General features: G+C 48.1%; 1 protein-coding gene across 1 annotated transcript in view; it reads left to right on the top strand.

Moving 5' to 3' along the window:
* LOC122553359 (26S proteasome regulatory subunit 4) overlaps window positions 1–25,454 on the top strand; it is a 26,405-nt gene extending 951 nt beyond the window's left edge. The window contains exons 2-11 of the mRNA XM_087989594.1: window positions 6,985–7,038; window positions 10,775–10,871; window positions 11,598–11,722; window positions 12,815–13,000; window positions 14,656–14,784; window positions 15,830–15,926; window positions 16,657–16,846; window positions 18,914–19,065; window positions 20,161–20,315; window positions 25,127–25,454. Of these exons, the coding sequence (XP_087845720.1) occupies window positions 6,985–7,038; window positions 10,775–10,871; window positions 11,598–11,722; window positions 12,815–13,000; window positions 14,656–14,784; window positions 15,830–15,926; window positions 16,657–16,846; window positions 18,914–19,065; window positions 20,161–20,315; window positions 25,127–25,261 (1,320 nt within the window). The 3' untranslated portion in view covers window positions 25,262–25,454. The remainder of the gene's footprint in view (window positions 1–6,984; window positions 7,039–10,774; window positions 10,872–11,597; window positions 11,723–12,814; window positions 13,001–14,655; window positions 14,785–15,829; window positions 15,927–16,656; window positions 16,847–18,913; window positions 19,066–20,160; window positions 20,316–25,126) is intronic.
* The last annotated feature ends 428 nt before the right edge of the window (window positions 25,455–25,882 follow it).

The raw sequence follows: 25,882 nt of genomic DNA, 5'->3' as shown, positions 1-25,882 counted from the left end.
GGGAAGTGAGGAGGGAGTGGGGGAAGTGAGGAGGGAGTGGGGGAGTGAGGAGGGAGTGGGGGAGTGAGGAGGGAGTGGGGGAGTGAGGAGGGAAGTGGGGGAGTGAGGAGGGAGTGGGGGAGTGAGGAGGGAGTGGGGGAGTGAGGAGGGAGTGGGGGAGTGAGGAGGGAGGTGGGGGGAGTGAGGAGGGAGTGGGGGAGTGAGGAGGGAGTGGGGGAGTGAGGAGGGAGTGGGGGAGTGAGGAGGGAGTGGGGGAGTGAAGTGGGGGAGGGAGTGGGGGAGTGGGGAGGGAGTGGGGGAGGAGTGGGGGAGGTGAGTGGGGGAGTGGGGAGGGAGTGGGGGAGTGAGGAGGGAGTGGGGGAAGTGAGGAGGGAGTGGGGGAGTGAGGAGGGAGTGGGGGAGTGAGGAGGGAGTGGGGGAGTGAGGAGGGAGTGGGGGAGTGAGGAGGGAGAGTGGGGGAGTGAGGAGGGAGTGGGGGGGAGTGAGGAGGGAGTGGGGGAAGTGAGGAGGGAGTGGGGGGAGTGAGGAGGGAGTGGGGGGAGTGAGGAGGGAGTGGGGGGAGTGAGGAGGGAGTGGGGGAGTGAGGAGGGAGTGAGGAGGGAGTGGGGGAGTGAGGGAGGGAGTGGGGGAGTGAGGAGGGAGTGGGGGAGTGAGGAGGGAGTGGGGGAGTGAGGAGGAGTGGGGGAGTGAGGAGGGAGTGGGGGAGTGAGGAGGGAGTGGGGGAGTGAGGAGGGAGTGGGGGAGAGTGAGGAGGGAGTGGGGGGGGGTAGTGGGGGAGTGGGGGGGGTAGTGGGGGAGTGAGGGGGGTAGTGGGGGAGTGAGGAAGGGGAGTGAGGGGGGAGGGAGTGAGGGGGGAAGTGGGGGGAGGGAGTGAGGGGGGAAGTGGGGGGAGGGAGTGAGGGGGGAAGTGGGGGGAGGGAGTGAGGGGGGGAAGTGAGGGGAGGGAGGAGGGGAGGGAGTGGGGGGGAGTGAGGGGGGAGGGAGAGAGGAGTGAGGAGGGGAGGGAGTGGGGGGGAGTGAGGGGGGAGGGAGAGGGGGAGTGAGGAGGGAGTGGGGGAGTGAGGAGGGAGTGGGGGAGTGAGGAGGGAGTGGGGGAGTGAGGAGGGAGTGGGGGAGTGAGGAGGGAGTGGGGGAGTGAGGAGGGAGTGGGGGAGTGAGGAGGGAGTGGGGGAGTGAGGAGGGAGTGGGGGGGGAGTAGTGGGGGAGTGAGGGGGGTAGTGGGGGAGTGAGGAAGGGGAGTGAGGGGGGAGGGAGTGAGGGGGGAAGTGGGGGGAGGGAGTGAGGGGGGAGTGGGGGGAGGGAGTGAGGGGGGAAGTGGGGGGAGGGAGTGAGGGGGGAAGTGGGGGGAGGGAGTGAGGGGGGAAGTGAGGGGAGGGAGGAGGGGAGGGAGTGGGGGGGAGTGAGGGGGGAGGGAGAGGGAGTGAGGAGGGAGTGGGGGAGTGAGGAGGGAGTGGGGGAGTGAGGAGGGAGTGGGGGAGTGAGGAGGGAGTGGGGGAGTGAGGAGGGAGTGGGGGAGTGAGGAGGGAGTGGGGGAGTGAGGAGGGAGTGGGGGAGTGAGGAGGGAGTGAGGAGGGAGTGGGGGAGTGAGGAGGGAGTGGGGGAGTGAGGAGGGAGTGGGGGGAGTGAGGAGGGAGTGGGGGAGTGAGGAGGGAGTGGGGGAGTGAGGAGGGAGTGGGGGAGTGAGGAGGGAGTGGGGGAGTGAGGAGGGAGTGGGGGAGTGAGGAGGGAGTGGGGGAGTGAGGAGGGAGTGGGGGAGTGAGGAGGGAGTGGGGTGGGAGTGAGGGAGGGAGTGAGGAGGGAGTGGGGGAGTGAGGAGGGAGTGGGGGAGTGAGGAGGGAGTGGGGGAGTGAGGAGGGAGTGGGGGAGTGAGGAGGGGAGTGGGGGGAGTGAGGAGGGGAGTGGGGGGGGTAGTGGGGGAGTGGGGGGGGGTAGTGGGGGAGTGAGGGGGGGTAGTGGGGGAGTGAGGAGGGGGAGTGAGTGGGGGGAGGGGTGAGGGGGGATGTGGGGGGGAGGGAGTGAGGGGGGAAGTGGGGGGAGGGGAGGAGTGGGGGGGAAGTGGGTGGGGGGAGTGAGGGGGGAGTGGGGGGGGGGTGGGAGTGGGGGGGAGTGGGGGGAGGGAGTGAGGGGGGAAGTGAGGGGGAGGGAGGAGGGGGAGGGAGTGGGGGGGGAGTGAGGTGGGGGGTGGGGTGGGAGTGAGGTGGAGAGGGTGGTGGGATTGTGGGGGGGAGGGTGAGGGAGTGAGGGGAGGGGGAGGGGAGAGGGAGAGGGGGAGGGAGGGGAGTGAGGGGGGGGGTGGGAGAGGGAGAGGGGGAGGGAGTGGGGTGTGGAGGGGAGGGGGGGGTGTGTGGGGAGGAGAGTGAGGGGGAGGAGTGTGTGGGGAGTGTGGGGGAGGTGGGGGAGGTGGGGGGGGGGTGTGGGGGTGAGTGGGGGGGGGAGTGTGAGGGGATGTGTGGGGGGGTAGAGTGAGGGGGAGAGTGGGGGGGGTGAGGTGTGGGGAGAGTGGGGGGTGGGGAGAGTGAGGGGGAGTGTGGGGGGGGGTGAGGTGAGGGGTGAGTGGGGGGGGGAGAGTGAGGGGTGAGTGGGGGGGTGGTGAGTGAGGGTGAGAGTGGGTGGGGGGAGTGTGTGGGGAGTGTGGGGGGGGGGAGAGTGGGGGAGAGTGGGGGGGGTGGGTGAGTGAGGGGAGAGTGGGGGGGGGTGGGTGAGGGGGTGTGGGGGGGGGGTGAGTGAGGGGTGAGTGGGGGGGGGGGTGGAGTGGGTGGGGGGTTGAGTGGGGGGGGGGGGTGTGGGTGGGGTGGGGGGTGTGGGGTGGTGGGGGGGGGAAGTGTGGGGGTGGTGGGGGGGGGGTGAGTGGGGGGTGAGTGGGTGGGGGTGAGTGGGGGGAGTGTGGGGGGGGGGAGAGGGGGGGGGGAGAGTGGGGGGGGGAGAGTGGGGGGGGGGGGGTGAGGTGGGGGGGGGGGAGAGGGGGGGGTGAGTGGGGGGGGGGGAGAGTGGGGGGGGGAGAGGGGATAGAGGGTGGGGAGAGTGGGGTTAGGGGAGGGGAGAGTGGGGGGGGTGGGTGTGGGGGAGTGGGGGGGGAGATTGTGGGGGTGTGTGGTGTGGGTGGTGAGGGGTGAGGGGAGGGAGAGTGAGGGGAGTTGGGGAGGGGGGAGTGAGGGGAGTGGGGGGGGAGAGAGTGTGGGGAGAGTGGGGGGGAGTGTGAGGGGGGGGGAGAGTGAGGGGAGAGTGGGGGGGGGAGAGTGAGGGGAGAGTGGGGGGGAGAGTGAGGGGAGAGTGGGGGGGAGGGGGAGTGAGGGGGGAGGGAGTGGGGGAGATGAGGCGGAGGATCAACCATTTACCTGCCTTCATTCCCTATATTAGGCCCAGCATTTAAATAATTTCAGTCACAATATAGTTTATTAAGTTACGTTTGCCAGTTTATGTTGAATTGTATGTAATGTACCATTTAAAATGTTCCAGTGTTGACTTTATCTGAAGCTGTCTGAGGGTCACAAAGTCATGTGTGGATGGATTGTTTTTACAATTTTAGAAGCGTAAATGTTGGAAATATGATTACTTGCTGTACTTTACATTGTTTCAATCCGAATATTCTCCTGTTTGCAAAGTTTTGTTTTGGTTTGGTTTGTTTTGTGGATTGTGATTGAGAGAACTTGGGAGAAAGTTTGATTTATGGTTGGAGAGTAAATGTGGAATCTTTCCAGTTAAAAAGGAGGAAAATTGGAATCTTAAACCAATGAGGAAAAGTAAATCATTCCATTGATCTAATTCCTAAAGATGAAGTGATTCAACATTTCAGATATTTTAGCAGGCATGTAGGTGTGTTATTAATACTTAGGCAGATATTGAAACTGGGATAGTCAGCACAGATTTGTTAGAGGGAGATCCTGTCTGACAAACTTAATTGAGCTTTTTCAAAAGGTGATTAAATAGGCAGCAAGTGCTTACGGCCATGCTAGTCTGAAAACGCCTGATTTTGGAAACTAAGCAGACTCAGGCCTGGTTAGTACTTGGATGGGAGACCGTCTGGGAATACCTGATGCAGTAGGCTTTAAGTGGGCGGCACGGTGGCACAGTGGTTAGCACTGCTCCCTCACAGCGCCAGAGACCCGGGTTCAATTCCCGCCTCAGGCAACTGTCTGTGTGGAGTTTGCACATTCTCCCCGTGTCTGTGTGGGTTTCTTCTGGGTGTTTCGGTTTCCTCCCACAGTCTAAAAATGTGCAGGTTAGGTGAATTGGCCACGCTAAATTGCCCTCGTTCCTGAAGAAGGGCTTATGCCCGAAACGTCGAATCTTCTGCTCCTCGGATGCTGCCTGGCCTGCTGTGTTTTTCTAGCATCACATTTTTTAACTCTGGTCTCCAGCATCTGCAGTCATCACTTTCTCCTTCATGCTAAATTGCCTGTAGTGTTAGGTGAAGGGGTAAACGTAGGGGAATGGGTCTGGTCAGGTTGCTCTTTGGAGGGTCGGTGTGGACTTGTTGGGCCGAAGGGCCTGTTTCCACACTAAGTAATCTAATCTAATCTATATTGAAGATAGCGCAGTTGATGTGGTTTGTGTGGACTTCAGTAAGGCCTTTGACAAGGTTCCACATGGAAGGCTGGTCCAGAACATATGAGCCCACGTGATCCAAGGCAAGTTGGCAAACTGGATCCAAACTTGGCTTTGAAATAGGCAAAGGATGACAGTGGAGGGTAGTTTCTGTGATTGGGAACTTGTGACCAGCGGTGTGCCATCATGATCAGTGCTGAGACCCCTGCTGTTTATGTACATGAACAATTTAGTGTGAATGTAGAAGCTATAATTAGTATGTAGATGACATGAAAGTGAGGAGGATGGTCTCTGTTATTGATCAGCTGGTAAATTGGGCAGAGCAGTGGCAGAAGGAATTTAATCCTGATAAGTGAGAGATGGTGCATTTTGGGAAGTCTGATAAGGGAAGCATTGAAAAGACGTTGGTGAAGCACAGGTGGACAGGGTGGCGAAGAAGGCATATGAATGCTTGTCTTCATTAGCTGAGGCGTAGACTGTAGGAGCAAGGAAATCTTGTTACAACTTTATGTAACATTGATTAGGCCACAGATGGAATACTGTGTAAGTACTAGTTACCACAATCTCAGGAGGATGTGATTGCACTGGAGATGGTGCAGAGGAGATTCACCGACATGTTGCCTGGGCTGAAAAGTCTCAGTTATGAGGAGAGACTGCATAGGGACTGGAGTAGAGGAAGCTGAGGAGGGTGGGATCTGATTGAGGTTTATGAAATTGTGAGAATCTCTTCCCTGTGGCAAACATGTCTAAGACCTGAAGGCTCAAGTTTAAGGTGAGGAGCAAGTAGCTGAGAGGAGATCTGATGAAAATGTTTTCACCCCCAGGGTGGTAGAAATATAGAATATACTGCCTGAGAGGGTGGTGGAGGCAGGTACTCTCGCAACATTTAAGAAACATTGGATGAGAGCTTAAAATACCAGACCATAGTAGGCTATGGAGGTATATTGCAGGTAAATGGCATTAGTGTAGTTTGGTTGCTGTTGGTTGGCACAGACATGGTGGGCTGAAAGGTCTATTTCTATGCTGTATGACTAATAGTCTGCCAGAGCTGAAAATGTGTTGCTGGAAAAGCGCAGCAGGTCAGGCAGCATCCAGGGAACAGGAGAATTGACGTTTCAGGCATAAGCCCTTCTTCAGGAATCCCGAAACGTCGATTCTCCTGCTCCCTGGATGCTGCCTGACCTGCTGCGCTTTTCCAGCAACACACTTTCAGCTCTGATCTCCAGCATCTGCAGACCTCACTTTCTCCTAATAGTCTGCCAGAGTCTAGATTAGAGTGGTGCTGGAAAAGCACAGCAGTTCAGGCAGCATCCGAGAAGCAGTAAAATCGACGTTTATGGCAAAAGCCCTTCATCAGGAATCCCTGTATTCCTGATGAAGGGCTTTTGCCTGAAACGTCGATTTTCCTGCTCCTCGGATGTTACCTGACCTGCTGTGCTTTTCCAGCACCACTCTAATCTAGACTCTGGTTTCCAGCATCTGCAGTCATTGTTTTTACCTAATAGTCTGCCAGATCAGTACTCCTCCCGTTCACTAGATGGGGCAATACAGGATATTGCACCATCTCGATCATTAATGTGAAATCATAGCTGAGCCAATAAAAACCTCTCAGGAACAAACTCTGTCAAAATCCTCGAAGTCTTTGCTGTTTGCCAGTGGCTGATCACAGAGTACTCGATGTTGCTGACTGGACCTTTTGGCTGGCTATGCTTCTGTCATCACCATGTGACCTCTGGAGGAGTTTGCAACTGCAGACGGATGTTGTAACTTTATTAACAGTCCCCAGTTTGAAGTCAGTTATGTGCACAAGTGAGGGCAAAGCACCTCCAGTGGCATTGCTTACAGGTGTGGTAGTGATGGTCTGATTTCACTCCGATTAGGCAAAAGTGGGTACTGCAGATGCTGGTGATTAGAGTCTACATTAGAGTGGGGCTGGAAAAGCACAGCAGGTCAGGCAGCATCAGAGGAGCAGGAAAATCGACATTTCAGGCAAAAGCTCTTCATCAGGAATCAGGAAGGGCTTTTGCCCGAAACATCGATTTTCCTGCTCCTCGGATGTTGCCTGACCTGCTGTGCTTTTCCAGCACCACTCTACTCTTGACTGATTTCACTGAGAGTCTAAATTGCAGTTGCAACATGTGCTATCCCCTGCGTCTAGGGATAGAGGATCCGCTGTTCCTTCCATTCTCACGGCTGATCATGAGACACTCTTGCTCTCAACAAGACATTCTCAAGCAAGTGTGACAGTCAAAGTGTTATACGTAAAACTTCAAGATAGAAATATTTCTGCATTTCATATATTTGCTATAACATGTTTCAGGAATCGATTAGGAATAGGGGTAATCTGTTCAGCTCTGGAACTTCTCCACCTCTTAATTAAATCATGGTCAGTCAGACTCCATCCCACTAATCTGCCTTGTTTTATGATTCATGTTTCAGGGTCAAAGCCAGAGTGGTGGTCATGGAGCTGGAGGTGGTAAGAAAGATGATAAGGTGAGTGTTTGAGCCTATCAATGAGTGTTCAGAATAGACATTGTGGATTTTATTACCATTGAAGATTATAACAGTAATAAAATCCCAGGCGATTCATGGTATTTAACAAAATCTGTCACATACTTGAGGCTGTTACAAGAAAGAAAGCTGAAAGTGTGAGTCTGAATATTTTCACGTTGCTGCACATTGTGACAAAGGCCATCAACATCCAAATTCGGCTAAACAGGCAAAAGCTCGATTTAATTCTTCAGCATTCTAAATAACAACGGGAGAGAGGGGGCCTGAGAGAAAACAGTTTCAGGGATTTGTTTTTTAAAAATGCAGTCCCATAAAATTGACTCAAAATGTATGATGGAAGTGTTAGATTTGTTTGTGATGTTCAGGACACCGTGCAAAGAATATGAAACCAACTGAACTTTAATCATTTCCCGTTGTCATTATTTGAACAGAAATGCTTTAAAACTATGACCAGACACTTATTTCAAAGGAGAAATAAACAGGAGACATCAGGATGTTGTTTTCACTTTTCGAGCTGGCCCTGATGATGGTTCTTTCAATCTGCGGCACCATTACTGGTTTTGGTTACCTGGTATCTTGTGACCTTTGAGATGCATTCACATCATGTTTCAGGGTGCACTCTGATTGAACTATTTAACTACATCCCTGTTGGTTTCAACTGCCTTCCAGTGAATTACCTTAACTGCACTGAAGTGAATTTTTAAATAATAAGTATTAGTATCCACCATTAATGTAAACTAGAGTGTAATTGAATTATCTCATTGCTTTGATATGCACTGTCTTATACCTGTTCTGTCCATCATACACGTTCTATCAAATTCACAGCCTGCCTTTTTTTATACCCCTTGAAATACTTATCCAGTTTTTTTTGTGAAGAATACTATTTGATCTTCTTTCCACCAGCCTTTCCGGCATTTTCAGTATTCCAGATCATAACAGCTTCCTGCGTTTTCAAAACAGAAGTTTCCTGTGTCAACCCTGGTTCTTTTGTCAATTTAGTTTTTAAATCTCTTACCTGATTATGACACTCCTGCAGTGTAAGTTTTTTCTTCCTATTTACAGTATTCACCAGACACTTCTGTCCTTTTGCCACACATCCCAAACCAGAATGTACAGGCTAAAGTTATTTTGTTGGATATGTTTACAAGTTAAACATATAAATAGTGAAGCATGCCAGGATAGTAAATCAGCTGAAGCTGTAAACGAAAAAGGGGCCAGTTCACATAGGCTTAATGTGAGGTATTATTACGTGTCACTTACAAAAGGATGCTTTTAGATGAAATGGGATTTTATTTTGGTAAATCCTGCCAACATTGCGACAATCTCGCACTGTACAAATGAGTTGATCCATGGGAAGTGGATTTGCTGGCACAGTTGAAGCTGACCAATCACAGTTCTAGGTTATCCCATTCCCTATAACACATGTTACGCTTCATGGGATACTCTCCTTTCTTAGCAGAGACAGAATACGAGAGCAAGGAGCTGATGCTAGAACTGTTTAAAACACTGGCTATTCACAGCTAGGGTACTGGGTGTGGTTCTGGTTATCACATTTATTGGAAGGATGTGATTGCACGAGAGGGTGTAGAGGGCAATTACCAGTAACATGGATGTGCTGGAGGGTCTTTGGTAGGAAAACATTGAAAGACAGTATAAATTAGGGGGAGAATTCTCAAGGGGGCGCAGGAGCAGAGGGACCAGGGTTTATGTGCACAGATCAATGAAGGTGGCAGGACTGGTGGAGAAAGCAGTAAATGAAGCATACGGTGTCGTTGACTTTATTAACAGAGACAAAGCTTACACGAGTAGGGAGGTGATCTTGGAATGGTACGGAATACTTGTTTGGCCTCAGCTGGAGGTCTGTATACAGTTGTGGGTGCCACATTATAGGAATGATGTAAATGCATTGGAGGGAGTGCAGAAGCGATTTACGTGAATGGGTCCGTGGATGAGAAACTTCGGTGATTAGGATTGATTGAAGAAATTGTGATTGTTCATCTTGGAGAGAAGACATGGTAGAGGTTTATAAAATCGTGAGGGGCATGGATAGGGTGAATAGCCAAAGTTGCCCTCCCAGGGAGGGGAGTTCGAAACTAGAGGGCATAGGTTTAAGGCGAGAGGGGAAAGATTTGAAAAGGACCTAAGGGGCAGCTTTTTCATGCAGAGTGTGGTACATGCATGGAATGAGCTGCCAGTGAAGATGGTGGAGGCTGGGACAGTTACAACATTTAAAGGGCAACTGGGTGGGTATATGAATAGGAAGGTTTAAGAGGGATATGGGCCAAACATTGGCAAATGGGACTAGATTAATTTAGGATCACTAGACGAGTTGGGCCGAGAAGAACAAGTTGCTGATGAAGGGCTTTTGCCCGAAACGTTAATTTTACCTGCTCCTCAGATGCTGCCTTACCAGCACCACTCTAATCTTGACTCTAATTGCCAGCATCTGCAGTAACCACTTCTGCAGAGTTGGACCGAAGGGTCTGTTTCTGTGCCGTACCGTTCTGTGGCTGTCTGACTAAGCAGTAATCTGATAGTGGTTTACAAAATGGTGAGCAGGTGGACAGAATAGATTGGGAGAAACTGTTCTGGCTCGTGATTGGGACAAGAGAGCACAGAGTTAAAGTGACATGCAAAAGAAGCAAAGGTAACATGAGGAAAAGTTTGAACATGCAGCGGCTAGTTAGGGAGGCAGGTTCAGGGGAAGCATTTCAGAGGGCAGCGGATGATTATTTGGATACATGGGCTTGTGTATGGGGAACAAAGACAAGACTGGCACAAGACAATGCTCAGTTGAGAAGCTGGTGTGGACGTCATGCGGTGAATGACGTTCTGTGGCATAACACTTCCCATGGTTCCCCTCAGTATATAATTTGTGAAATTCCGTTACTCTCCTGCACTGTTCTCTCTGCTCCTGTGAGCTGGTGATCCCTTATGAGGAGTACACACCAGATGCACTGCAGATATTCACCAATGGTCTTTCGACAGCACCTTCCAAACCCGTGACCCCATCAGCTGAAAGGACAAGGGCAGCCGTTGCATGGGAACACCTGTAAGTTCCCCTCCAAGCCACTCACCGTTCTGACTTGGAAATATATCGCCATTCCTTCATTGTCGCTGGGTCAAACTCCTGGAATTCCCTCCCTGAAGGCTTTGTCAGTCCATCTACAGCACATGGACTGCAGCGGTTCAAGGATGCAGCTCATCCCCACCTTCTCAAGGGGCAACTGGGGCCGAGTGATACATGCTGGGCCCAGCCAGCAGCATCAACATCCTGTCAGTGATTTTTTTTTTAAAATGGATTTGACAGACATTCTCAATGTGGTGACAGGTACGATAGTTTCCATTGTTAACGGCCACTTGGTCGCTGTATTTTCATGGAGCAAGTGGCCAGGGTCTGGAATACGCTGCACGGGTGTGTGCTAGAGGCAGGTCAGTCGAGGCATTCAGAAGAGAGCTGGTGCGTTATTTGAGAAGGAGCAGTGTGCACAGTTACAACGGGTTGGGGGCCAGGAGAATAACACCAAGTGAATAGCACATTTAGATTGCTACTGCAGGCAAGGTTGGTGGCAAGGCATCCTGCTGTGCTGTAATCAGCAGCTGGTCAAAGGCCGAATACAAACAGGAATGTGAAATCCAGTAAGTTAACATACACCGTTTCAAAAGATTCAAAATTGACCCATATCTATATGTAACGTTTTTGGGGGTGTCTCAATAGGATAAGAAGAAGAAATATGAGCCTCCCGTACCGACCCGGGTGGGAAAGAAAAAGAAGAAAACGAAAGGGCCTGATGCAGCCAGCAAGTTACCCCTCGGTAAGCCAGTGACCTGGTCATTTTGAAATGTGTCTCAATTTTGTTGTCGCCTCGTAAAATAATCGAATTTACTTGAATTCAAATAGCAACTGGGTATCGTCAGCACATAACCTTGATATCAAACTATTCTGAAATTTTTTTTAAAACATTGCTTTATGATTTAGACATGGAGATGCTGGTGTTGGGCTGGGCTGGACAAAGTTGGAAGCCCCTCAACACCAGGTTATAGCCCAACAGGTTTATTTGAAATCACAAGCTTTCAGAGCGCGGCTCCTTCGTCCGGAACTCGTTACTCCTAAAATAAATATTCTGAAGACTGGTCCGAAATGTTAACTCCAATTTCTCTCCACAGATGCTGCCAAAGCTGGTGATTTCCAATAAACCTGTTGGGCTATAACCTAGTGTCGTGTGACTTCTGACTTTGTGATTTAGAGTTCTTTAGTTTCATTCCTTTACTTTTGAGTTCCTTTTGTTTCCTGACATGGTTTAACTTTCTACATTGCATTAGCTGTTTTGAGCTCTCGCACTGTATCTCTTGGAGCCTTCAGTCACCCTCAGCAATTCCTGACTGTTGCTATTGAAGAGAGAGAGAGGGTTCCAGATCATATTGTGTGTAGAGTGATTGGTTTCCTATTGAACAGACCATAGAAAGGCCTCAGCTAAGCGCTGAGAACAGCAGAGAATCGTCCCTGAGAGTGACTCCTCTCTTTCATTTAATTCCCACAGTGACACCTCACACGCAGTGCAGACTGAAGTTGCTGAAGCTGGAAAGGATAAAAGATTATCTCTTAATGGAAGAAGAATTCATCAGAAATCAGGAACAAATGAAACCGCTAGAAGAGAAACAAGAGGTTTGTAATGGAAAGGTGGGGGGCAATAGGCAGCATATCAGTCTAGTGAACCTCCCATTCCCTCTGCAATATAGAGTCCCTGCCACCTGGAGAACTGATTGCCTAAGCGTATCTTGATTTGAGCACTCAAGTTCCAATAGGAAGCAAAAACAGAGATTGCTGGAAAATCTCTGGCAGCATCAGTGGAGAGAAATCAGAGTTAACATTTCAGGACCAGTGACCCTTCTTCAGAATGTTTTTTTGTCCCCGATCGGAAGCATCTGTCATGTCATTTTGCACATCCCTAAACATCCCAAACAGCCACCTACATGGGCAGGAATTAACCGGTTTATTTAAAAATGAGGATGTAACATGAGGGTATTAACTTTGCCGATCAGGATTTCCATTCTTCAAATGTCGTCTCTTCAAACAGCTGGTCTTTCATATCGCTGCCCCACTGCATTTCAGGGTCAGCTGTACCTTAGCCGGTTCCACAGTGAAGCTGCCTTAGACAGCAACATGCTGTCATCCTAGCCTCAGAGTAGTACACCTTACTGGACCAGGGAGTTTCCTGCATTGAACGTGCTCCAATCTCCCCACTGATTCAGGTGGGCGCTCCTGCTTTCTGCAATGCGTCAGTGTCACAAAAGCAGAAATTGCTGGAGAAACTCAACAGCTCTGGCAGCATCTGTGGAGAGAAAGCAGAGCTGAGGTTTCGGGTCCAGTGACCCTTCTTTCGAGCTGAGTGGGTCTGCTATATGTTGTGCAGGTTCCTAGCACCTCCTGCACTCTGCAGTATTAGCCCTTTGAGCTTGATAACCCAGTTTAAAAAGTTGTTATCGGTAAAAATGGACATGAAGCTGTGGGTTTGTTGCAAAATCCTCACAGAACCTGACTATCTTTCGGCACTGGCTAACTCCCCTCCTTACCTGGTGTGTCCTGTAGGTGACTGCATTCTCCCATCGATCCTTTTTGATCATTACCTCCCTCTGAAAAGCTGCTCCACTGAGCCAAACCACCAGCGATAATTTAAAAAGGCAACCTCCCACCACCACTGACACCCGCAGTGCGGTAAGGAATAAGATAACAGGTGTTGACTTTCTCTGCAAACAGGAGGAAAGGTCTAAAGTGGACGACTTGAGAGGGACACCGATGTCTGTAGGCACACTGGAGGAAATCATAGATGACAACCACGCCATTGTGTCAACCTCTGTGGGCTCCGAGCATTACGTCAGCATCTTGTCGTTTGTGGACAAAGACCTGCTGGAGCCTGGCTGCTCCGTCCTCCTCAACCATAAGGTAAAGGGGGGGAGGAACCTTCAGACACGTCTCACCTTTCCCTTCGCGGCTGAGTGTTCACTTACTTCATACTTACGTGACGAATGCTCAATGAAAGAACAGAGGATAGTAAAGCTGGAAATGATCAGTTTGTGATCCTATTATTGTTCAGAATTTGTTTTCTTTATTCCTTTGTGGGATGTGGCCAGTGTTTGTTGCCCATTGCTAATTGCCCTTGAGCTGAATTGCTTGCTCAGCCATATAGGGCACCACAATGGCTCAGTGGTTGGTGCTGCTGCCTCACAGTGCCAGGGACCCTGGCTCGATTCCAGCCGCAGGCGACTGTCTGTGTGGAGTTTGCACATTCTCTCCGTATCTGTGTGGGTTTCCTCCGGGTGCTCCGGTTTCCTCCCACAGTCCAAAGATGTGCAGGTTAGGTGAATTGGCCATGGGAAATGCAGGGTTAGAGGGATAGGATGTGTCTGGAGGGTTGGTGTAGGCTCACTGGGCTGAATGGCCTGCTTCCACACTGTAGGGATTCTGTGATTCCAAGAGGTCAATCAGCTGCATTGCTGTGGGTCTGGAGTCCCACATAGGCCAAAGCAGGTGAGGACAGCAGATTTCCTTCCCTAAAGGCCACCGGTGAGCGAGATAGGTTTTTACGCCAGCTGGTGGTTTAATGGTTTTATTACACGGATTAACTTTTAGTAACTAGATTTTTAATTTCAGATTTTTACTGAATTTGCTTCTCACCAACTGCTATTGTGGGAAGCGAAGCCAATGCTGGGGGTCTGAACTAAATTCTCAAGTCAGCTGTAGGCCAGATGAGAGAGAGCTAGCTGGGTTCCTTCCCTCGAGGACATTCATGAACCTGATGGGCCATAACAATAATCAAGAATGATTTCAGGCTCACTTGTCACTCAGGCGAGCTTCTAATAATTGAATTTAAATTCCGCTGGCTATCGTGGTGGTAGTTAAACCTGTGCTCCCCACAACATTAATCTGGACTTCTTGCTGACACGTCCATATGCAACCCTGATATGCTCCCATTTCCTGTTGGTTTTTTTTTTGTTTAATTGACAAACTAAGACCACATCTCAGGGCTGGTCTGAATCCAAGGAGGAAAGAATGGGACAGATGGCAAGTGGATGGTGACACCGAGCTGGGAGGAACAAGAGTGAGCAGTTCCACGGAAGTACAAACAACTGGTTTGGTCTAAACGTGACTCTGAGCGTACGCTGCAGGCTTACCACTGAATGCCCCTGGGGCAGCTTGAACTAAACATCAAATACCATTTCTTCAGTGCTAGCTGCAGCCTGTGAAAGGATGTAGGGAAAACAGTTTGAATGTTAGGAGAACAGTGAGGGAAATTTCCAATACAGGCAGCAACCATAAGGGTTGAAAATTGATCAGGTTCTTGTCTGATCTGGTTCTGCACAATTAATGATGGTCATTCATGTTGTTGTTGTGACTGGGTACTAAATGATTTCCCTCCATCATTAGGTTCGCCTGTTGATCCTTTTAGTTGGGATTTTAATGCTTCCGTCTGCTCTGGCCATGCTCAGCCAGCGATGCCCACGTTCCATGAATAAGTAAATCAAACCCCTGGTATTCCTGAAGTGTGTAAGGTAATGTGCAAGGAGAACAATGACAGTTCTTTCAATCCTGTTCCTTAGGTGCACGCTGTGATTGGTGTACTGACGGATGACACAGATCCACTGGTGACTGTAATGAAGGTGGAGAAGGCTCCACAGGAGACATATGCTGATATCGGTGGCTTAGATAGTCAGATCCAGGAAATCAAGGTGAGAGCTGCTTTTGTTAAATATTCATCCTGTTAAATTCCGAGTTCAATGATCCCTGCAGCTCGCACTTTCATTTTAATGTGGTTGGATGATCAGTACTTCCTGCAATGAAGAGAATTCTTGGAAGTCTCATGATTTCATGACAACCACCTGATGAAGGAGCAGCGCTCAGAAAGCTAGTGCTTCCAGTCAAATCTGTTGGACTACAACCTGGTGTTGTGTGATTTTTAGATTTCAATAAAGGTCAGGATTAGGGGTGAAGGCATCTGTCAGTGGCAGTGCCTATAGTGGGTTGAAAGCAATGCTTTGAGAACAGTCGGGTGGTTATTAGCCCAGCTTATTACCAGATTAAATGATGGACAATAAACAAAAACAGAAATTGCTGGAGTAACTCAACAGTTCTGGCAGCAACTGTGGATAGAAAACAGAGTTAACACGTTTGAGTTTCTGTGACCCTTCACCCCACACAATCCGCAGTTCTTTATTATATTTGGATGATGAGGAACCTGTGATAACAAGTAAATGTGTCGCTTTAGTAACAGAGTGCTAGATATCCTGCTGGTTGATCTCCCTGGTTGGGTGTTACACTTGGGAAATAAGCCTTAGTGTAATTTTCCGTGAAGTGCAGATGATATTTCCTAATTCCAATCCCTGTAATTTTTTTAAATCATCGATTCTGTCCCTAGTTTTAGACAGCACTACTGCATTTGTATTATTAGTCAGTCTTGAGTAATACTGGCAAGTTGGGAGGTGAGTTTGGTTGGAGCAAATTAATTACTTGTTGTAGGTTGAAGAGTGGAAAATAAGGTGTTGCAGAGCTGTCGGGGCAATGAGGTATGATTGCAATGTTTACATAGGAAGGTTCTATTGCAAATTGCACCTTTAGGAATTTCTCGTGAAGTATAAGTTGTGACAACTGGGAGTGAAGATTTGTTGATGAGGTGGGTGTATTCGCAAGATTGTCATATAAATGTAGCTGTGTGTGTGTGAGAGAGACACACAGTGATTCATGCTTAACAATAAAACTGTGCTATAACTTTTGTAGGAATCTGTAGAACTGCCACTCACCCATCCTGAATATTATGAAGAGATGGGAATTAAGCCTCCGAAAGGAGTTATTCTGTACGGAGCTCCTGGCACAGGTAGACTTTACCTTTTTATTGTCAGTGTTAATTTATTCTTAATTTTTAAAAGTATCCTTTCTTTCCATTCCGTGCTATCAAGGTAAAATGTTGTTGCTAACATAAAGATGTAATTTGTGCTTTGTTGCTATCTGAGTTGAGAATTTACAGTGCACACTCACCCCCAGTATGCTCTGTGGATAATGCTGGGATTGTGCATTTCACACTGGGTTTCTACCTTCAGTTTATCCTCCGTATAAATCTATACGGCGTAGTGGCCGAGTTGCATTTATTTCAGCTGTTCAGCTTCTATCCAGTTAGTGCTCCAGGCACCAGAGCAGTGCTGTTCCACTTTGTATGACACTTTCAGAATATGTTGTGTCTAAATATCAATGTCTCCTTCCTTTGAACCAACCAAAGTTCTCTTATAAAAGAGGTTCCCCGAGTGGATGGGTGCATCTGCCTCTCAGTATCAGTCTTGGCATCACTTGCACCTCATGTTATAGAACTGGAAGAGTGGTCATGGTTCAGGAGATGGCCATTTGGTCCATCATGTCCATGCAGGCTCTCTGCAGAGCAATCCGGTCCCAATTCTCGGGGGTTAAGTGGATGCATTCAGCATGTTAAATGTTTCTGATATTTAATCTCCGTCGAATCTTGCAGATTCAAGCCAGCTACTGCTGAGCAACTGCAGCGACCTCCATAAAAGGTCCACCTGGTTGACCTATGCCCTCTCTCTGTCGAAATGCAGGTAAAACGTTGTTAGCCAAGGCTGTAGCGAACCAAACCTCGGCCACCTTCCTGCGAGTGGTTGGCTCAGAGCTCATCCAGAAGTACCTGGGAGACGGGCCGAAGCTTGTACGCGAGCTGTTCCGCGTTGCAGAAGAGCACGCTCCCTCCATCGTTTTCATCGATGAGATTGATGCGATTGGCACAAAGAGGTAGGCTGCTTTGAGAAGGCTCTTTGAGCACAGTCTCAGTTTGGTATATGGGTTTCTTGGGTTCAGCATAGTTTATTTGTGCAAGTCATGGGTCTTTGTAACTTCTAGAAAATCCTGCAGGCATCAGGCAACCAGGAAGATCCCACAAAACGGTAATGTGATAATGACCAGGTGATTCACTGATGTTAGTTATAGAGATGTACAGCACGGAAACAGACCCTTCGGTCCAACTCATCCATGCCGACCAGATACCCTAAATTAATCTAGTCCAGCACCTGACCCGTATCCCTCTAAACCATTCCTATTCATATACCCATCCAGATGCCTTTTAATATTGTAATTGTACCAGCCTCCACCACGTCCTCTGGCAGCTCATTCCATACACGCACCATCCTCTGTGTCAAAAAGTCGCCCCTTAGGTCCCTTTTAAATCTTTCCCTTCTCACCCTGGGAAAAAGACCTTTATTTATCCTATCCATGCCCCTCATGATTTTAGAAACATCCACCCCTCAGCCTCTGACGCTCCAGGGAAAACAGCACCAGCCTGTTCATCCTTTCCCTATAGCTCTCATCCACCAACCCTGGCAACATCCTTGTAAATCTTTTCTGAACCCTTTCAAGTTACACAACATCCTTCCAATAGGAGGGAGACCAGAATTGCACGCAATATTCCAATAGTGGCCTAACCAATGTCCTGTACAGCTGCAACATGATCTCCTAACTCCTGTACTCAGTACTCTGACCAATAAAGGAAAGCATACCAAACGCCGCCTTCACTATCCTATCTACCTGCGACTCCACATTCAAGGAGCTATGAACCTGCCCTCCAAAGTCTCTTTGTTCAGCAACACTCCCTAGGACCTTACCATTAAGTGTATAATTCCTACCCTGATTTGCCTTTCCAAAATGCAGCATCTCACATTTATGTAAATTAAACTCCATTTGCCACTTCTCAGCCCATTGGCCCATCTGGTCAAGATCCTGTTGTAATCTGAGGTAACCTCCTTCATTGTCCACTACACCTCCAATTTTGGGGTCATCTGCAAACTTAGTAGCTATACTTCCTTTGTTAACATCCAAATCATTTATATAAATGACAAAACGCAGTGGACCCATCACTGATCCTTGTGGCACTCCACTGGTCACAGGCCTCCAGTCTGAAAAACAACCCTCCACCATCACTCTCTGTCTTCTACCTTTGAGCCAGTTCTGTATCTAAAATGGCTAGTTCTCCCTGTATTCCGTGTGCTCTAACCTTACCAGTCTCCCATGAGGAACCTTTTCGAAGTCTATATCGTTCACGTCCATCACTCTGCCCTCAACAATCCTCTTCATTACTTCTTCAAAAAAACCCAATCAACTTAGTGAGACATGATTTCCCTCACACAAAGCCATGTGAATAAATCGAGGGGGACACCTGGCAGAACTTGCTGCTTCGTGCCTGGCAGGGATTTCATGTCCACTCAAGAATGTGCTTCAGTTTAATACCTCTTCTGACGGATGTGCCACTCAACTGCAGCTTATTCTTGAGTCTGAAGTGGGCCTTGAAGCCGTGGGCTTCTGACTGAGGGAAGAATGCTATTATCAAACCACTGGAGGCTAGTTATTCACCCAGGAATTATCAGCAGGAGGCTCATGATTCATTGGGAAACTGGCTTTAGCTGCCAGATAGGGAGAGAAATGATTGATCAGTTGTTACGTGCTTCCTAATAATAAAGATTGCTGAATGAAGGAAGAGTTCATCTGGGTTCCTCACCCGACTTCTACCACCCATGCAGTCACGTTATACAATGACAATCTTAAGGTCAAAGTTTCCTGTCCCTCCCGCTCTGTACGAATCGTGTCATATTCTTGGTGCTTTGCTGTATTAGTCAGTCCTGAAGTCTTAAAGCCAGGACCTTCTCTGTGCAACAATTCTACTGGAGCTGGCCCTGATCTCGGGTGGTTTCCTACACTGGGCTCTGCAGCCTTCAGGTCCTTGGTGAGAATCCTCTGTTTTTACTGTCGGTGCTGTGTTTGCTGCTGGGATATCGATGTTCTGATCATTGAATCATGTTTCACTCTCAGGTACGACTCCAATTCCGGCGGGGAGCGGGAAATCCAGCGGACAATGCTGGAGCTTCTGAACCAGTTGGATGGGTTTGACTCCCGGGGAGATGTGAAAGTTATCATGGCCACAAACAGGATAGAAACACTAGACCCAGCTCTCATCAGGCCAGGTGAGCTCATGGCTGGTCAGACCCTAGTTCTGACGAAGAGTCACACTGGGCTCAATGTTAACTCTTGTTTCTCTCTCTGTAGATGCTGCCATACCTGCTGAGTTTCTCCAGCATTCTGTGCCTTTTAGTCTCTCAAAGTTGCTATTTAATCAGTAAGATGGTGCAGGTACAACTAGATTTGGATTAATTGTTAAACTCATTCAAATAACAACGGAATATCTACGAAATCAGATATGGAGGACACAGGTTAATCCTTGGAACACGCTCTTTATTTCTTTCAGTACCTCATGGGTGTTTAATTCATTTCTGATGTTTTTTGATCCTGTCTGCAAACAGCTGGCTAATTAATCTGTGCACATTGAAACAGACTTGTAGCAGAGAGAGTCAGTCCTGGTGATTGCCTGTTATACCCAGGGAACTTCACTATTACACATGGGCACATTATCCCGATGTTTAACTGCTAGTGAAGTGACGCATAAGTCATGAATACAGTAAACTTTGAATCCTGTACTGGGGTTTTAAAACACTGCTTGCATTACCGTGGGGCTGCTTCATTGTCAGAGGAGCTGTCTTTCAGTCAGATGTCGAACCAGTCTGCTGTCAGCTTATAGTTCACATGGAAACCAGGGGTCTTACTAACATCATTCAGACAGGTTGTTGGGAAATCCTATCATTGAACATCGATTGATTTTAAAAAAGACTCAGCATGTGGGTGTCATAAGTCAGTATTTATTGCCTTGTCTTTGGAAGCTGTTGATGACCCACTGTAGTTCTAGGTGGTGATGGTATTTACACAAAGCATTATCATTGGTCGATGTAGTTGCTGGTTTTGGCAAGTTAAGAGTCCACCGTGTTGCTCTGGGCCTGTCTCAGGGCAGAATGAGTAAGGACGGCCAGTTTCCTTCCCTCGAGGAGTGGGGATGCTTTGCTGACTACTTGCTCCATGGTCCCCATTGCATGACTTTTTAATTCCAGATTTATTTAATGAAGTGAATTTAAATTTCCCAATTGCGGTAGAGCACTCTGAGACATTTGCCACTGGGATAACATGCTGCACAAAAGCACATCTTTTTCTTACATTTTCTATTATTCCAGGGAGGATTGATCGTAAAATTGAATTTCCTCTTCCGGATGAAAAGACCAAGAGACGTATCTTCCAGATCCACACAAGCAGGATGACAGTAGCACAAGACGTGAGCCTGGATGAACTGATACTGGCTAAAGACGATCTGTCTGGGGCAGACATTAAGGTGAATTGGGGTTTTTTCTCTTTACCCTCTGTTTCTTTTCACCTTTTTATGCTGGGTGAGGGGTCGTCCAATAGAGAAGGATTAAATCAAATAGACTCTGGGGTTTAGCAGAATGAGAAGTGATTTTTATTGAAGATTTTCTAAAGAACTTAAAGTAGATGCCAAGAGGCTGTTTTAGCCTCTAAAACCACAATCACTGCTATAAACCCTCCAGAACACATGTGCGTGCACACCCCTGCCCGCACGCACCCATACAGTTCTTCCCCCCACCGCGCATACACACCTATACGTGTGCACGCGACCACCCCCCCGTCACCTCTGCCTGTATTTAGTTGGTCACTGTTTCAGGATTAGGTTTTGCCCATTGAGAAAATAGTATGTTTTGCTCCCACATTATGTCACAGGAATGTGAATCTTTGGCATTCTGTTCCCCAGAGAGCTGTGGATGCTCGGTTGATTGAGTATATTTACAGATACTGAAGGATTCCAGAGATCTGGGAATCGCGTGTAAGGATTGAGTTTGACCATTATTCTGTTAAATAATGCGACAGACGCAAGGCCCAAGCTGCCCACTCCTGACCTTTTATGTTCTTACGCAGTCACCCGTGTTACTGAGCATATTCTTTTATGGTTTCTGCAATGTGGACTTTGCCAGCATTTATTGCTGAACCCTAACCGGCCTTGAGCTGAGTGGGGCTTTGTATACAATTTGAAGGAGCAGTTCAGAGTCAACCATGTTGCTGTGGGTCTGGAGTTAAATATAGGTCCGTCCTACATGAGTAAGAATGGCAGATTTCCTTCCCAAACGTGGTTGTTTTGGACAGTTGATGACAGCTGTGTGGTCACCATTACTAAACGAGCTTTCTGGTCTAGGTTTGAGCTGAGGTTCCACCAGCAGCCTGTCCCCAGAACGTCAGCCTGGGTTTTGGGATTACTAATCGGTAAAATTACTCCTCCCTCCCTACCTCACCCCCATACCACCCCAAAAGGATCTGGTATTTATCCAAGGTGGGAGCCTAGCTTGTGAGCATTAATAAATGTTTACAGTCGGTCTCAAATCCTGTTGTGAAAGCACATTTTAACCAGCAGGGGCCGCTGCATTGCAATGGTGAGTGGGTACTCGGGGCTGCTTTCCATTCTCTGTGTCAATTTGACTCCGTTGACGGTATTTTTGTTTCTTAAACCTAAAGATTAAACCCCAAGACGTGAGCAGCTGCATCCAGGCTGTTTTTACGGAGCACTGCCTGTTGGAGGTGCTGTGTCAGGGCAGTTGTTAAAAGCCAAGTGTTATTTTCTTTCCAGAATGTTTAAAAACCCACCGCATTATTCAGAGAACTTTTGCAAGGTTTTTAGCTCAGGTTGAGGTTTAGGGTGTAGGTTTGATATCCAGATGTTTCATTACCTGGCTAAGTAACATCATCAGTGGCGACCTCCAAGTGAAGCGAAGCTGTTGTCTCCTGCTTTCTATTTATATCTTTCTCCTGGATGGGGTTCCTGGGGTTTGTGGTGATGTCAATTCCTGTTCGTTTTCTGAGGGGTTGATAGATGGCATCTAGATCTATGTGTTTGTTTATGGCTTTATGGTTGGAGTGCCAGGCCTCTAGGAATTCTCTGCATGTCTTTGCTTAGCCTGTTCCAGGATAGCTGTGTTGTCCCAGTTGAAATGGTGGTTTTTTTCATCCGTGTGTAGGGCTACGAGGGAGAGAGGGTCGTGTCTTTTTGTGGCTAGCTGGTGTTAGTGTATCCTGGTGGCTAACTTTCTTCCTGTTTGTCCTACGTAGTGTTTGTGGCAGTCCTTGCATGGAATTTTGTAGACGACGTTGGTTTTGTCCATGGGTTGTACTGGGTCTTTTAAGTTTGTTAGTTTTTGTTTGAGAGTGTTGGTGGGTTTGTGTGCTACTAGGATTCCGAGGGGTCTTATTCAGAGAATGTTGGGAGAGGTCTGAATTCTCCTGGACAATATTCCATCATCGCCCATCTCACCGGGAAGAGAATGACTGACTGCAGAGGCAGCTTATTCCTGTCTGTGGGATCTTGCTGTATGTAAAATGGCTGCTGCAGTTCCCCACCCAGCAGGTCACTGCCCCTCAGCACTTGGCAATGTTTGCAAACAATGTGACATCCAAGTTTCTCCTCTGAATGTAAATAGTTTAGCTGCTAATTGTCAATAGAAATTTCTCTGCCAGTCATTTTTGTTGATCTATTAAGAGTTGGGGTTTTTGGAGTGGCTCATAGAGATGTACAGCATGGAAACAGACCCTTCGGTCCAACCTGTCCATGCCGACCAAATATCCCAACCCAATCTAGTCCCATCTTCCAGCACCCTGCCCATATCCCTCCAAACCCTTCCTATTCATATACCCATCCAAATGCCTCTTAAATGTTGCAATTGTACCAGTCTCCACCACATCCTCTAGCAGCCCATTCCATACACTTACCACCCTGTGTGTGAAACAGTTGCCCCTTGGGTCTCTTTTATATCTTTCCCCTCTCACCCTAAACCTATGCCCTCCAGTTCTCGACTCCCCGACAATAGACACTAGGTGCAGGAGTAGGCCATTTTGCCCTTCGAGCCTGCACCACCATTCAATATGATAATGGCTGATCATCCTTAATCAGTATCCTGTTCCTGCCTTATCTCCATAACTCTTGATTCCACTATCTTTGAGAGCTCTATCCAACTCTTTCTTAAATTAATCCAGAGACTGGGCCTCCACTGCCCTCTGGGGCAGAGCATTCCACACAGCCACCACTCTCTGGGTGAAGAAGTTGCTCCTCATCTCTGTCCTAAATGGTCTACCCCGTATTTTTAAGCTGTGTCCTCTGGTTCGGCACTCACCCATCAGTGGAAATATGTTTCCTGCCTCCAGAATGTCCAATCTTTTAATACTCTTATATGTGTCAATCAGATCCCCTCTCAGTCTTCTAAACCCAAGGGTATACAAGCCCAGTCGCTCCAGTCTTTCAGCGTAAGGTAGTCCCGCCATTCCAGGAATTGACCTCGTGAACCTACGCTGCACTCCCTCAATAGCCAGAATGTCTTCCCTCAAATTTGGAGACCAGAACTGCACACAATACTCCAGGCGTGGTCTCACCAGGGCCCTGTACATCTGCAGAAGAACCTCTCTGCTTCTATACTCAATCCCTCTTGTTATGAAGACCAGCATGCTATTAGCCTTCTTCACTACCTGCTGTACCTGCATGCTTACCTTCATTGACTGGTGTGCAAGAACACCCAGATCTCTTTGTACTGCCCCTTTACCTAAATTGATTCCATTTAGGTAGTAATCTGCCTTCCTGTTCTTGCCACCAAAGTGGATAACCATACATTTATCCACTTTAAACTGCATCTGCCATGCATCTGACCACTCACCTAACCTGTCCAGGTCACCCTGTCATCTCCTAACATCCTCCTCACATTTCACCCTGCCACCCAGCTTAGTATCATCAGCAAATTTGCTAATGTTATTACTAATACCATCTTCTATATCATTAATATATATTGTAAAAAGCTGCGGTACTCCACTGGTCACTGCCTCCCATTCCGAAATGGAGCCGTTTATCACTACTCTTGGTTTCCTTTCAGCCAACCAACTTTCAATCCAAGTTAGTACTTTGCCCTCAATACCATGCGCCCTAATTTTGCTCACTAACCTCCTCTGTGGGACTTTATCAAAAGCTTTCTGAAAGACAAGGTACACTACATCTACTGGATCTCCCTCGTCCATCTTCAGAGTCACATCCTCAAAAAATTCCAGAAGATTAGTCAAGCATGATTTCCCCTTCATAAATCCATGCTGACTCTGACCTATCCTGTTACTACTATCCAGATGTGTCGTAATTTCATCCTTTATAATAGACTCCAGCATCTTTCCCACTACTGAGGTCAGACTAACTGGTCTATAATTTCCTGCTTTCTCTCTCCCACCTTTCTTAAAAAGTGGTACAACATTAGCCACCCTGCAATCCATAGGAACTGATCCCGAATCTATCGAACTCTGGAAAATAATCACCAACGCCACCTCCCGAGCCACCTTCTTCAGTACCCTGGGATGTAGACCATCAGGCCCCGGGACTTATCAACCTTCAGACCCCAGGGAAAAGACTTTGTCTATTTATCCTATCCATGCCCCTCATAAATTTGTAAACCTCTGTAAGGTCACCCCTCAGTCTCCGATGCTCCAGGGAAAACAGCCCCAGCGTGTTCAGCCTCTCCCTGTAGCTCAAACCCTCCAACTCTGGCAACATTCTTGTCAATCTTCTCTGAACCCTTTCAAGTTTCACAACATCTTTCTGATAGGAAGGAGACCAGAATTGCACGCAATATTCCAACAGTGACCTAACCAATGTCCTGTACAGCCGCAACATGACCACCCAACTCCTGTACTCAGTACTCTGACCAATAAAGAAAAGCATACCAAACGCCACCTTCACTATCCTATCTACCTGCGACTCCACTTTCAAGGAGCTATGAACCTACACTCCATGGTCTTTGTTCAGCAACACTCCCTAGGACCTTACCATTAAGTGTATAAGTCCTGCTAAGATTTGCTTTCCCAAAATGCAGCACCTCGCATTTATCTGAATTAAACTCCATCTGCCACATTCTCAGCCCATTGTCCCATCTGATCCAGATCCTGTTGTAATCTGAGGTAACCCTCTTCGCTTTCTACTACATCTCCAATTTTGGTGTCATCTGCAAACTTGCTAACTGTACCTCTTATGCTCACATCCAAACTGTTTTATGTGCTATTGCATTGTTTTGGAACTTTTAGGCTCATGTCGAATATGTCCTTTTATTCCTGTTGCAGGCCATCTGTACAGAAGCTGGTCTGATGGCCCTGCGTGAGCGAAGGATGAAGGTTACCAATGAAGACTTCAAGAAGTCAAAAGAAAACGTCTTGTACAAAAAGCAAGAGGGCACACCTGAAGGATTGTACCTTTAACTTTTGGTTCTATACCTTGCATCAACCTCCCTCCCTTCCTTTTGATGCTGAAATTCTTTGAGGTTTTCCAGGTGTGGGAGCTTGAGGCCGGAGGTTTTATGTAATTTTGTTTTGCGAGGCTTATCTTATGCTTCTGGATCGGGAAGAACATAAACCTGTAAGTCCTATCTTAGTGAATAAAGTATTGCCTGTACATGTTTTGATATGACCAATGGTGCTTCCTGTTGGCTTCAATGGTGCTGACATTTTTAAAGGTATGGGCTGAATTTACTCAAAATGGATGACTCCCTCTAATCCCTTCCACCTGGCAGCGAATTGTCCTTTCTGCTCTAAACTCTGTGTGTGATTCATATCCAGACCGGTGCAGTGAGTATCTTGTCGAATGGCTGTGCAGTGTTATAGTGCTGCCTTCGCCAACTCCCACCATGTGCAGGCCCACAGCAGACTCTGCTTTAGATCAGTGTAAGAATAAAAGGTGCCGCTATGGTAACGGTAACAATCACTGCCAGGAGCACCAGGCTTGAATCCAAGACTAGGCCTTCACTGAATTGTTATGGCACAGGAGTGAAACGTTCAGGCCAACGTGCCTGCACCAACTCTATTACTCATGCGAATCTCCTG

The sequence above is a fragment of the Chiloscyllium plagiosum genome, unplaced genomic scaffold, assembly GCF_037043375.1.
Source record: "Chiloscyllium plagiosum isolate Xiang-an unplaced genomic scaffold, Cpla_swu_hap1 HiC_scaffold_8, whole genome shotgun sequence".
Taxonomy (NCBI): Eukaryota; Metazoa; Chordata; class Chondrichthyes; order Orectolobiformes; family Hemiscylliidae; genus Chiloscyllium; species Chiloscyllium plagiosum.
The sequence above is the reverse complement of the archived record's forward strand: the minus strand, read 5'-3'. Positions and strand labels throughout refer to the sequence as shown.